This window comes from Phascolarctos cinereus, unplaced genomic scaffold (assembly GCF_003287225.1).
Source record: "Phascolarctos cinereus isolate Bilbo 61053 unplaced genomic scaffold, phaCin_HiC Scaffold_1;HRSCAF=81, whole genome shotgun sequence".
Classification (NCBI taxonomy): domain Eukaryota; kingdom Metazoa; phylum Chordata; class Mammalia; order Diprotodontia; family Phascolarctidae; genus Phascolarctos; species Phascolarctos cinereus.
In genome coordinates this window covers 99192310-99206790 of record NW_027555514.1, presented here as the reverse complement: position 1 = coordinate 99206790, position 14481 = coordinate 99192310, and the positions used below count along the sequence as shown (strand labels likewise).

General features: G+C 36.6%; 1 protein-coding gene across 1 annotated transcript; it reads left to right on the top strand.

Annotated features, from left to right (window-relative positions):
- Nucleotides 1-318: 318 nt before the first annotated feature.
- LOC110216342 (olfactory receptor-like protein OLF3) lies at nucleotides 319-1275 on the top strand. The gene has a single exon (XM_020998155.1). The coding sequence runs from the start codon at nucleotides 319-321 to the stop codon at nucleotides 1273-1275; it is 957 nt and encodes a 318-aa protein (XP_020853814.1).
- The last annotated feature ends 13206 nt before the right edge of the window (nucleotides 1276-14481 follow it).

Below are 14481 nucleotides of genomic sequence, written 5' to 3'. Positions count from 1 at the left end.
GAACCTTAGCAGTCTTCTATTAGAGGTCCCTAATCAGTGCATCAGTGTCAAGGACAATATGCCCTCACAATGGTAATCTAGCTTTTGTTTGTATACTTTTGTTGAGAGGTCATTCACTACCTCATGAGGCAACTCATTCCATTTGTTCTCAGCAGCACCCAATTTAAGAACTGCCTCACCTAGGCCAAGTTGATAGAGTTGTATAATTATTCCAGCTGGGAAAATAACACATTTCTTTGAAATGCTATTGATATGGTTTTCTAACCAAATGATTCTTGTTCTTTCTACTCTTCTCTACAGATTACTTTTCACAATTTAATGGGAATAGTTAACCAGACATGGGTGAGTTCATTCATTCTCCTAGGTCTGTCTAGTGACTGGAGAACTCAGGTCTCACTCTTTGTTCTTTTCCTGGTGATGTACCTGGCGACTGTGCTTGGGAATATCCTTATCATCCTTCTGATCTGTCTCGACAGCCACCTCCACACACCGATGTATTTCTTCCTCACTAATCTCTCTCTTGTGGATGTCTCTTACGCTACCAGCATTGTCCCCCAGTTATTGGTTCATTTCTTAGAAGAGAAGAAATTAATTACATATCTGAGCTGTGCAGCTCAATTATTTTTCTCTCTGGGTCTAGGTGGGATTGAGTTTGTTTTGCTGGCAACAATGGCTTATGATCGCTATGTGGCAGTTTGCAACCCTCTGCGCTATTCTGCAATCATGCATGGTGGGCTGTGTGTCAGGCTGGTAGCTGCCTCCTGGCTTGGTGGTTTTCTGAACTCTCTCATGCAGACTGGCATCACTTTCCAGCTTCCCATGTGCACAAACCAGGTCATTGACCACATATCATGTGAACTCTTAGCTGTAGTGAGATTAGCCTGTGTGGACACTTCCTCCAACGAGATTGCAATTATGGCTTCCAGCATCATCCTGCTCATGACCCCATTCTTGCTGGTTATGCTGTCCTATATCAAGATCATTTCAACTATCCTGAAGATTCAGTCCACAGAAGGAAGAAAGAAAGCCTTCCAGACTTGTGCCTCCCACTTGACAGTGGTGGCTTTGTGCTATGGGATGGCCATTTTCACTTATATCCAGCCTCACTCAACCCCTAATATCCTTCAGGAGAATATGATCTCACTTTTCTATGCCCTATTAACACCCATGTTGAACCCTGTGATTTACAGTGTGAGGAATAAGGAAGTGAAGCGAGCCTGGCAGAAACTTCTAGGGCAATTCTATGAATTAAAGTCAAAGCTGACATCCTCATGAGTCACAAGGAGAAGCCATAGTGTCTTGTGCCTTCCCACTCAGACCTAACTATGACAAGAGCTGCTCATATCTCTCTCCTCTCCATTTTGAGAGATGGGGGAATTCTTCCTGGCCCATATGGATAGGAAAGGTGGGCCAAAGATATAGCAGGCAGCCTGTTGAGTGATACAAGCAGGACTTACAGGGACAGAACTCAGATCTTTTTATCCTTGTGTTCTATGTCTTGTCCTCCAACATGACTCCATCATCATGTGGGGCACTTTGGAGTACCTCATCCTTCCTTCTTTTAAGCTTCCTTTTTGTGTTAAGCTCTTCAAGGGCAGGGAATAGATGCTTTCTTTGTTTGTTTTTGTATTTATATCCTTGATGCCTAGCACACTGACTGGCCCAGTAGTAGATGCGTAAAAAATGTTTATTGACAATTGACATCTTATGTAAAATATTAAATTCTATTTTGTCACTCTGGTTTGCCACATCTGTTATCCTCCATATCACCACCAGTCATGAAATGAGCACCAATTCTTGAAATGAACAATTTCTTCTTAACACAAAATGCATTAAAATGCTAGAATTGCTCAGAATAGCAAGTGATGCATTAAGCCAAGCATAAGGCATTAAAATTGGGTCTATATGTTTATGTGTCAAGAAAGAAAAGAAAAAAAAAATTTCTATTTTTTTAAATATAAAACTCTAGAACTCTGTTATGTAAAGCTTGTTTTTTTTTTCTTTTTAAGTCTATAGGTTCAACCTATAGCTGTCAAGGCTTTCCTTCTTGTCTGTACTTTACTTTCTCTTCTTCTTCTTTCTTCCTTCCTTCTTCCTTCCTTCTTCTTTCTTTCTTCCTTTCTTTCTGTCTGTCTATCTGTCTGTCTGTCTTTCTTTCTTTCTTTCTTTCTTTCTTTCTTTCTTTCTTTCCTTTCTTTCTTTCCTTCTTTCTTTCTTTCTTCTCTTTCTTTCTTTCTTTCCTTCCTTCCTTCTTTCTTTCTTTCCTTCTTTCTTCCTTCATTTCTTTCTTTCTTCTTTCTTTCTTTCTTTCTTTCTTTCTTTCTTTCTTTCTTTCTTTCTTTCTTTCTTTCCTTCCTTCCTTCCTTCCTTCCTCCTTCCTTCCTTCCTTCCTTCTTCTTCTTTCTTTCTTTTTTCTTTCTTTCTTTCTTTCTTTCTTTCTTTCTTTCTTTCTTTCTTTCTTTCTTTCTTTCTTTCTTTTTTGCTACCATATCCATATCCTCCCTGTGTCTCTCCATCCATACTTCTCACTGGAAAAAATATAAAAAAACAAAGCCCTTATAAAAATATATACAGTCAAACAAAACAAGTTTCTACACTTGGTGTGTCTAAAAATGTGTCTTGTTCTGCATCTTGAATATATTCTCTCTTTTTCAAGACATGGCAAGCATAGGAAGGAACATGTCAACATTAAAATTAAGGAGGAAGTGCTTTGGCAGGGCCTTCTTCATTCTAGAGACATTGGTTATATCTGCACACAGTACAAATAAATTGGATGAGTTCATTTAGGGGAGGGCTGTCTTTTGGGGAGATTAGAAGTCAGCCAAACCAACTGAAATTATAAAGATATAGCCGTAGGCAACATAGACATAACGCCTTTGATTTTTGAGAGAAATGGAAACTCATTTATTCAATAAGCATCAATTAAATGTAAGGCAGTGCAATGGTCACAGGAAATTTCAAGACAATATGGAAAACAGTCCCTATCCTTAAGGACCTAACAATTTACTGCAATGATACATTCACATAGCTGAATGTAAGCTCCTTAAGCAAAGGGGATATTTGTCATTGCATCACGAGCACCTAACACAGTTCCCTTCCCATAATTGGCGCTTGACAAATAAATGCTTTTTTGGGTTTGATTGAATAAGCAAATATGTGGTCTATTAGGGGAATCAGAAAAGGCTTAATATAGCAATTGACAGTTGAGTTGAGTCTTGAAAGAAACACAAGTTTCTCAGAGTGTGTGGTGAGATGGAAGCACATTTTTAGGCATGTGAGACAGCCTATGCAAGAGTATGTACATGAGCAATGGAATCCTGAATTTGGGGAACAAGAAATAGGCCAATTTGCTCAGAATGGAGAGTGCACTAAGGGGAAGGATATGAATTAACTATGGAAATAAGAAGCAGATCCAGTCTGTGATGAGTTTTAAATGAAAAACTGAGAAATTCCTATTTTATTTTATGACCAATGAGAAGCCATTAACCATTTTTGAGTAGCAGAGTGACATGGTCAGACCAAATTTCTATATGGAAGCAAATAAATGGCATGACTGAGGGAACAAACAATTGAAGCGCTCTCTCTCTCTCTCTCTCTCCTTCTCTCTCTCTCTCTCTCTCTCTCTCTCTCTCTCTCTCTGGGTGTGTGTGTGTGTGTGTGTGTGTGTGTGTGTGTGGGTGTGTGTGGGTGTGTGTGGGTGTGTGTAAAAATAGTAGTTCCATACCTTCTAAGATTTTGCCTACAAAACCAATTGAGCCAAAGTGGGATAAATGGTTATTGCAAAAGTAAAAATCAGCCTCAAGCAAATCAAATGTTTCTATTTAAAGATAACACAAGAAAATTAAAGAAAAGAGTGTGGTTATATTGGGAAGAGTGCCAGTTTAAGAATCAGAAGAGATGGATTTGAATTCCTGGCTCTATTATTTTCTTTCTGTATGTTTAAGCTCTATGGACCTCAGTTACATCATCTGTAAAGTAAGAGCTTGGCCTAGATAATTATTTCTTTTTCTGATCCTGTGAAGCTATGAACTTAGGCGCTATACTATGAAATGGGTAGAGCATTAGACCTGGAGTCAGGAAGACCAAAGTTCAAATCTGACCTCAGACACTTAATAGCTTCGTTACCCTGGGAAAATCACTTAACCTCTGTCTGCCTCAGTTTTCTCATCTGTAAAATGGAGATAATTATAGCACCTACCTCCCAGAGCTATTCTGTTGACAAAATATTTCTAGTATTTTCAACCTTAAAGCATGATACAAATGCTAGCTATAATTATTAGTGTTATTAATATTACTAATTACTAATAACATTGATTATTACTTATATTTATAAGTATTATTAACAGTTTAAATGTGTACTGATAGAAACATTAATAATTAATAATGGTAATTATTAATTGTTCATATTATTTACTATAATAGCTATATTGTAGTATTAATAACACCACCACCACTACTACTTCCATTATTACTACTTCTACTACTGCTGCTGCTGCTGCTGCTGCTGCTGCTGCTGCTGCTGCTGCTAGCTGTGAACTTGGCTTTAAATTGAAATCAATGTCCTTCACGCAAGAAGGTCCGTCAAACAAGCAGGGGTAAGAACAAAGGATGGGAATATAATGGTCCTTTTAAAAGAGACTCGAGTCTCCAATAACCTTTCTCCACCTTTGCCACTCACCATTACAGCCCCATAGAAGACCTCACCAGCTCTGGCTGAGTGACCAATGAAGTCTATGCTGCCATATAAAGAGAATACCAAATTTACCTCTATTGGAAATCCTAGATGAATAAGAGGAAGGAATAACAAAGCAGGAGAAGGGTAGGTGAAAATTATCTGTCATTTCAAATTTTTGACTTTCAGAACTTTCTTTCTCCCTAAAAGAGTCCATACCTGGCATCTACCTTCTGCCTCTGTCTCCACATCAGATAATCTACATCACACTTTGTAGACTTCCCATACATTTATGAGTATTTTGTGCTATTCAAAGTGTTTTCAAAAATTTTATTGTTCCTCATCACAACCCAGTGAATTCATCTGGGCTGGCTGATAACTATTTCCATTGGACAGATGAGGAAACTGAAGCCCCAGGGAGGCCGTGTGACTTCCTCAAAGTGTCACAAATTAAATGTGAATATACTTGAACATCAAAACCTGATGACAATTCTGGAAATCAAGCAAGAAGCATGACTTTTGGAAAGTCATTTCATCTCTCTGGGGCTATTTGCTCATGTAGATTAGACTAATATCAAATATGTGTGTGTGTGTGTGTGTGTGTGTGTGTGTGTATTCTGCCATTCTACTACTCCCTTGAAATTTCAAACACATAGCTGTAAAGGCTGAATTTAAAGACTGGCTTTCTATAGCCTGCAGAGTACTCAGACAAAAGCTAGAAAGCTCCAGACATAAGATTGAGGAAGCCCCTGATTTTATAAAAATGATCCATCACCTCTACTCAAACAATTTGAGAGTAGTTGATAATCTTAGAATGCAATGTCCTTGACATGACAACTGTGAAGACAAATTACTTCAATAAGAAATCATGCCATGATTTAATATTTAGGGACTTTAAAACAATTACCAAATACAGATTTTCAGAATGAAGCAGGACTGCACAGTTGAATCCCACAATACTCTATGTGAAACCCACAATCCAAATTTCTTATGAGAGTGGTAGACCACTTATCTTCTTTGTCTCCCATTTTTGCCTGAATTTTGGGGAACATGGATATTCTCAGTTCTTCTGGCCTTCAGAAAGGATCAAAATCCTTTTTTCCTTAATCTAATTAAGTCTGATGAAAACAAATGAAGACCAATAGTATCAAATAAATAAACAGGTAATGTAAACCCCAGATATTTTACAAATGCTTATGATGGATAGGTTTCCATAGTTTTGAAGAGATTATTTCTTTTAATCCTATTTGCTAATCTCTGAAGGACCTCACTTCTAGCTCCATCCTTATCGGTTTTGGGGGACTTGGCATTCCTGTCTACAAGTTGATATTCTGTTATACCTGATGACATAACTTCACAACATTTATCTTGCATAACTTCTTATTTGTCAGGTGTTGCAACCCACTCACACCCACTATATGATGTTGTGTTGTCCCTTAAATGACTCGAATTTCTGTTCTTGGGACAAAATAGCATTTCATAACTCAAAGTCATTGCCATTGTTAGAGCTGGACATTGTTTTCAGAAAGAAGCTTATTATCATATGGCACAATAGAAAGCCCTGCATTTGAAGCTGGAGAGCCTGAGTTTGGATACCATCTCTGGCACTCAATATGACCTTAGAAAAGTTATTTCATCTCTTTGGGCCTCAGTTTCCTCAACTGTAAATGCAAGAGTTGAATGTCATGATCACCAAGGTCCCTTCCATCTCTGCTTCTTTAATCTGGTGAATTTTGTGAGCATGCACACGCGCACGTGTGTGTGTGTGTGTGTGTGTGTGTGCGTGTGTGTGTGTCTGTGTATCTGTAAGTTGAAGAGTGAAGGGACAGAGTGGATTAAGATATCTGTCTACAAGTTAAAAATACAGACTTTTGAAATCTTATCTTTTCCTTTTTAACAGAGGAATGATGGTAATATGGCAAACATGGGCAATGTCTTATCTCATTTTGTTCATCATAATGTTTTCTGGGCAATGGGGGATGGAGCCAAAATGGTGGAGTGAACGCAGGGACTCACCTGCGCTTTCCTCCAAACCCCTTCAAACACCTTTAAAAAGTGACTCTGAGCAAATTCTAGAGTTACAGAACCCACAAAGACACAGAACAAATGTAGCCCAAGACAACCTAGAAGGGTCTGCTGCACAGGCTGAGAGAGGAGCCAGTACAGCGGAGGTCTGGGAGCACAGACCTGGTCCCAGCAAAGCTGAAGCAGGCCTTAGGGGACTGAATCACTGGCAGCAGTGGCAGTTTCCAGATTTCTCAGCCCACAGATGCCAGAGACAACTTAGAAGTCAGTGGAAGGGGGTCTGTTGGAACTGGGTGAGAGAGAAGCCAATATAGCCCTGGCCCCAGCAAATCAGGAGCAAGCCTTCGGACTGACTGAATTGGCAAGTGCAGTAGCAATGGCAGTAGCGCCAGCAACAGCAGCAGCAGTGGCTGCTCCCAGAACAATCAGTCCAGAAATGGAATGTCTGAAAGTCACCTATTTCAGCTTCCAGGAACCAAAATGACAGAGTAAGCAGTAAGTTCTTCTCACCCTCCCTTACTCACCTTGAAAAACTCAGATAATATTGCCTCAGGAAAAATCCTGAAATAATGGAGTCAGCAGAAAGATGAGACGCAACAGTCTTTTAGCTTCAGAGGCTACGGGGATTAATGGGAAAGGTCCCTCTTGCTGTGGCTGAAGGGAGCCAATACAGGATGAGAGGCATCCCAACAAGTTAGCAGCAAGCCCCACTTCATCAAACCAAAGGAAGATCCTGAGCCCTAGGGCAGTGTCAACACCAGGCACACACCAGCCACCACCACCACCAGCTTCAGCTCAGCACCAGGTAAGTTACCAGACGTCTACAGCCTCCAGTTGCCAACACCTGAGGCCCCAACACACAAAACGAGTAGCCAGGCCCCTAGCCCCTAACACAAAAAGCCTTGGACAGTGACCCCTATTCACCAGAAGCAGAGGTCAACTTTAAAAGCCAGAAAAAAAAGGCAAACAACATGAGCAAGAAGAAACAACAACAACAAAAAAAAACCAAGCACACTGACCATAGAGAAATATTTTGGTGACAGGAAAATCAAAACAAATTCAGGAGAGAACAACATTGTCAATATACCCACATGTGAAACCTCAAAGGGGAATATGAACTGGTCTTAAGCAAAAAAATCCTCCTTGGAAGAGCTCAAGAAGGATTTTAAAAGTCAAATAAGAGAGGTAGAAGAAAAATTGAACAATCTCTTTAAAATACAATTGACAAAATGGAAGACAAAATACACTGAAGAAAACAACTCCTTAAAAATTAGAATTGGCCAAATGGAAAAAGAGGCACAAAAGCTAACTGAAGAAAATAATTTGTTAAAAAGTAGCATGTTTTCTGATCCTAAAGGCATTTTCCCATCTGGTGAATATTGAGGATATGCCAGTTTTCAAGCAGAGCTATAGTCAGAACTTAATATAAAATATAGTGCTAGAAGTCAAGCCTTGGAAAGACAAGTAAGGAACTAAAGGTAAAGCTCAGGTCTAGATCCAAAAGCCTGGATCAAGAAGGGATGCAGATTCCATTAGTCAAAGAAAGAACAAATCAATAGTCAAGTGAACAGACAGGTATCAAAGTAGACATAGGAGCTGGTCATCAAAGATGAGGCAGAAGTCCAGTGCACCAAATGCAGGAATAATACCAAAGATGGTGGTCAAATTGAGCAATGAGTCAAAACCACAGATGCAGAAGCACAGTTTGAGATCTTCCTTCACTTCCTGACATTGACTCTTGTAGACTTGGCTCCAGGATACCCAACAACTTGAACATATAGCACTTACTATAGCTAAATTTACCACTCTGTGGACAATTCACTGAAGGAATGAATCAGTGTCCACTCCAAGTCCCAACTTAAGTTTATTCATCCTTGTAATGACCTATACACTGTTGAATACCATCCTCAAGTAATGCATGTGTGCCATCATCCTTTCTCTCCTCCAGCACCCCATTACCTTCATCTCAGTCTGAATCATCCAGAATGAATTCTCTGAGACATGATTACATAGTTGAATTAATTTGCAAAGATGTAGCTCATAGTCAAGAAGGGCATGCTGCTTGTGTATGCTATATTCCTCGTTTAGGGTGGAGGTAGGTGGAGAGTGGAGTCCTTAACATATGGCTTCCTATATATAGGGAGGTTGGGAATAATGCTTATTTTGCATTGCCTGGAATGTTTTCCTTTAAGGAAGCAAAGACATCATCCTTGGGATTTGATTGGTGCTGAGGACTAGAGGTTTAAAAAGCCCAGCCTGTGGGGAATTGGTATACTTGAGATTTGGCAAAGTTCCCATTACCCCTCAATACATATTTCTGACCCAGCAATCCTTCCCTGGTAAATGTGGAGGCAGAAGGGAAAAACATCTGCTTTCAGTAATTATATCCTTTGAGTCCTTTGTATAATAAGTAAAGTAATTTTTATTGCATTTTATGATCAATAAATGTGTCATTCTGTTCCAATCCTGAGCTTGAATCACTGGAGTGGCCTGAAGTAGGCCAGGTGCAAAATACTCTGTTATGTGCTGAGACTATAAAGAAAAAAATGAAACAATTCTTTTCCATAAGAATCATATTCCATAGGAGGAGATAATTTGTACACACTTATGTATATGTAAATAGATACAAAATAAGTGAAAGCTTACCTGGCTACAAGTCATTTCAGAAAGCAAACAAAATTGTGTGTGACTTCACAGCCTGTCAGGATATAACCATGAAAAATAAGGGCAACTTCTTCTTTGACATCTGATTACATGCATGTGTATATTTCCATTGTAATAACACAACATAACTGCAGAGAGCATCTCAGCGCTATCCCTTTCTCTAGTGCTGAATCAATTCATTGTCCTCTATTTTAGTACTACTCTGCACATTAATGGCTATAGATTATTTTAGATGTTCTAGTTAAAATTTCTCCACAATAGTTCCCTCTAGATCAATTTCTAAGTGCCATTTTGTATTTGTGATATTCTGTCTATCAACCTCTATGCCTCTATTCAGATGGTTTTCATGTCTGCAATTCACTCCATTCTTACTTCTACCCTATAGAATACCTATATTGCTTGAAAATGCCCTAACCTAGCACCTTATATGGATGTCTTTCATGATCTCTCCAGTTATTAGTGCTGTCTCAATCTTGAAATTAACTTGTATTTATTTAATCTTATATATTTATGTATTTCATACTTATCTATGTATTGTGTTCCCCCAGTAGAATTTTAGATCCTTGAAAGGAGGAGTTTGTGACAAAACAAGAGTTAGAGAACATTAAGAAATGCAAAATGGATAGTTCTGATTACATTAAATTAAAAAAAAAAGGTTTTGCACAAAGTCAATGCAACCAAGCTTAGAAGGAAAGCAGAAAGCTGGGAAAGAATTTTTACTTACAGCGTTTCTAATAAAGGCCTCATTTCTAAAATACACAGAGAACTGAGTCAAATTTATAAGAATATAAGTCATTTCCAAATTGCTAAATGGTCAAAGGATATGAACAGGCAGTTTTTAGATGAAGAAATTACAGCTATCTGTAGTCATATAAAAATGCTATAAATCAATATTGAATAGAGAAATACAAATTAAAACAGCTCTGAGGTACCACCTCACACCTATCAGACTGGCTAACATGACATAAAATGAAAATGATAAATGTTGGAGAAGATGTGGGAAAATAGGAACACAGATGCATTGCTGGTGGAGTTGTGAACTGATGCAACCATTCTGAAGAGCAATTCTGGAGAGTAAAGGGCTATAAAATGTGTATATCCCTTGATCCAGCAATACCACTACTAGGTCTGTATTTCAAAGAAATCATAAAAAAGGGGAAAGGACCCACATGTATAAAAATATTTTTATAATAAATAAAAATTTTATTATAAATAAATACTTTATTTATAACTATTATTTTGTGGTGGCAAAGAATTAGAAATTGAAAGGATGCCCAACAGCTGGGGAATGGCTGAACAAGTTGTAGTATATGAAGTTAGTGGATTACTACTGTTTCATAAGAAATGATGAGCAGGTATATTTCAGAAGAACCTGGGAAGATGTGAACTGATGCTGAATGAAGTGAGCAGAACCAGAAGAACATTGTGCACAGTAACAGCAACATTGTGTGATGATCAACTTTGATAGACTTGAGTCTTAACAGCAATACAATGATTTAAGACAATTCCAAAAGACTCATGATGGAAAATGCTATCCACATTCAGAGCAAGAATTATGGATTCTGAATGTAGATCAAAGTATACTATTCTCACTTTTTTGTATGTTTTTTTTTCTTTCCTGCGGTTTTTCCCTTTTGTCCCAATTCTTCTTTCACAACATGACTAGTATGGAAATATGTTCAATAAGATTGTACATATATAGCCTATGCTTGCTATCTTAAAGAGGGGGTAGGAAAGAGAGGGAGGGAGGAAAAAAATGGAATTCAAAATCTTATAAAAGTGAATATTGAAAACTAAAAAAATTAATTTTAAAAAACAATATTTGCTTCTTGAAGGCATGGGCTGTTTTGTTTTTGTGTTTATATCATCAGAGCTTAGCACAACATCTTGTATACAGGAGGTGCTAAGTAATGTTCATTGAACTGAACTGAACTAAAAGAATTTGCAGATATTCAAAGGTTCTTATACAAACATTAACCTAAAAACAGAAGGATAAAATAACTTCTCAATACTCCATTTAAACCAAGCACACTTGGGATGGGAGACAGCGATCCATCACAGTTCCTTTAATATTGTTAGGGGGTCAGGAATCCCATGGTAAAAGGCTAGACTTTAATCATAATTATGGACTTTTTGTATTGCTACAAACTTAATAATTTATTCATCATCCAATTATTAGTTGTGACTGTACACAAGAAAAGAGGAACCTCATCAACATTTCTTACATAGAAATCACAATAACATATAGACAAAGAATATTTCACTTTGGTGCAGCATTTGGAATTACACATTTCTATGTCATAATATTTTATTTTTAAATACTAATTTTATTTTTATTTTCCCCAATATTTTCATTAATTCATTAAGCACAAAATAAAATAAAATGATTAAAAGAAAAAAAAGAACAGAAATGGTATATATGTGCCTAAAATCTGTTACTTACTAATTATTGAAAACCACATGTTAACAAAAGACAAATAGAAGTATGTAAAAGTGTACTTTACCAGGGTATTAACCTAATTATACTTCTTGTTCTCATGTCTTCTTCTGAACTCCTTTTCCAGTATTTATGTTGGATTTATTGTTGTTATAGTCAATTTGTATATTTTTATTTCGCTTTCTTTTGTCCAAATCAGCTCAAGTGTGTACTGTTATGTTGAATTTTTTATAATTATCATTTCATATGATAGAATTGTACTCCATTACGTTACTATAACATAATTATATTAATTATATAACATAAATTATATGCATACAGTATGTATAAACATATATAAACACAATTAGTGTTTAATATGTTCTCCAATTAATAGAAAATTAGGGTTTTTTGGAATTATTTTCTACTGAAATGTGATATTAGGAATATTTTGTACAGTTATGAAATTTTATCATTAACTTCTTCCTAACTTTACAATCCCTGAAGTGGCTATGAATATTTTTATATTTCATGGTGTAATTCTTTATTTCTTTTTCCAAAATTTGAACTATTTCATCATCTTAATAATAATGTACTTTAAAAAATTGCATCCATACTAATTCTGAATATTCTTGTATATTATATCTGCCAACTTGATGCTTCTCAGTTTCTGATTTTTTAAATTTGAAATTGATTATTGGAGTTTTTTAATATTTTATATGCTTGTAGATCATGTTTCTCTTGTCAGGATCTTCCTATTTATAGCATTTGACCAATTATTTTTGATGAGAACATTTCCTCCAAATCTGTTACTTCTCTTCTCACTTTGGCTACATTGGCTTTTATCATGCAAATGTTTCTCATATAATCAATAATCAATATTGTCACTTGTAATTTCTTCAAAGTCACGACTACTTAAATTTCTTTTAAACACTCTACAATTTGGAAGAAATCTGATTCCATTTTCTTCAAGAATTTTTTTCCCACTTCCCAGCAATTAAATATATGGTAGCCTTTTGTAAATTACTGTGATAAATGCTGCAAGATAATAGAGAGCGGGCTCAGATTTGGGGAGGCTTTCGAATTATTTCAAATGGGCCAAAAAGCTTGACCCAGGAAGTGAAATGGTGAAAGTTGAATTTTTGAAGAGTTAATTTAGTGATAGCATGCATAGTGTAGATATGCTTGGGAAGAGATCAGGATTAGGTAGATGCCTGTGGTAATCTAGGTGTAGTGTGATGAAAATCTGGATAATGACATAGGCAGTAAAAATTGAAAGAGGGCGATGCATGGAAGAAATATTTTGAAAGAAAAATGGAAATTATTAGGTGATTGAATGTATATAGAGGATCCAGGAGAGGAATGACCAGAAGATGACTCCAAAATTTCAAGTCTGGATGATTAGGAGAATGCTTCTACTATAGACAACTGGGAAAGTATTAGTATGGTGTTTCTATTCTTATGTATACTATTCTCATTTTTTGAGAAGGTAGAAGTCTCTGGATCCAACAGTCTGGATTCCACAGGTGTACTTGATGCAGAGAAAATATCTTCTGGAATTGGTAGAGTTAACCACTTCAGAAATGTATACAGTTCGAAACAAGAGATAGGGTACTTTGTCATCTTCTTATATAGTGTCATATTTACTAAAGCAGCAGGGTAAGTAATGAACTGAATGGTCTTGACAAAAGAGCAAATGAAAAGATCAGTGAATGCTAGGAGGATGAATGAGTAGATGGATGAATTGTTGGATGAGTAGCTAGAAGGCACATTGGGATAAATAAATGGATGGGTGAAAGGAGTTTGACAATGACTTAATTAAATGCCTACTCTCAGTGTGTTTTGAAAGTTTCCAAAGATAAAATATATTTAACCTTTCTTTGGAAAGAGTTAATATGTCACTTGTACTTTTCTTGCTTTCTTCCTCCCATATAGCATTATTTAATATTGAAATCTCATTTTATTACCTTAAATAATCTTATTCTTATCTTATTATTATTATGTCTTATTATCTTAAAATATCTTATTTTTGTTATTATTATCTCTAGATGTATTATTTAGAACTTTGAAATGGTTTGATTATGTGTTGTTCTCTGAAGTATGCATATGCCTTAAGTCACAGATTATAACAGAATTTTAGAACTTGGAGGGATCTTAGAGGATCTCAGGTTATCACTGATTTAAAACCCTAGGATTTGTGGCAACTATTCAGAACCAAGAGAGCATGCCTAGAGGTCCTAGGATGTAGGAAACTTTTTAGATCTGCCAAGCAATTAGCAGAATGCTGGCACGAGATAAGAGAACAGGCAATGTGGAGATTGTGAGATAAAAAAAAGGCATAGAATTGATGTGATTTCTCATGGCCCTTGGACCAGGAATGAATCAAGGCCAATGAGAAGATATTGCTATTCTGTTGCCAATGTGAGAAAGTGGATTCACTGTGTCATATAAAAACTGGAAGCCAAGAATCCACATTTCCAGTCTAGTCCTGGTAGAAAGAAAGCCTCTGCCCTCTTATACATAGAACTATAAGATGAGAAATTTTGATACAATAGCATTCATCAACTTTTATTAATTTCCTATCTTGTTTAAAGCATAGTGGTAAGCCCTGAGGCTTCAAAAATAAGATCTACCCCTCAAAACATATGCACATATACACATTTTTATATTTACTACATCATATTAATAATAATTATACAGAATT

Coding starts and splice junctions, on each gene's coding strand:
- LOC110216342 (XM_020998155.1), top strand. CDS start 319: ATGGGAATAGTTAACCAGACATGGGTGAGTTCATTCATTCTCCTAGGT.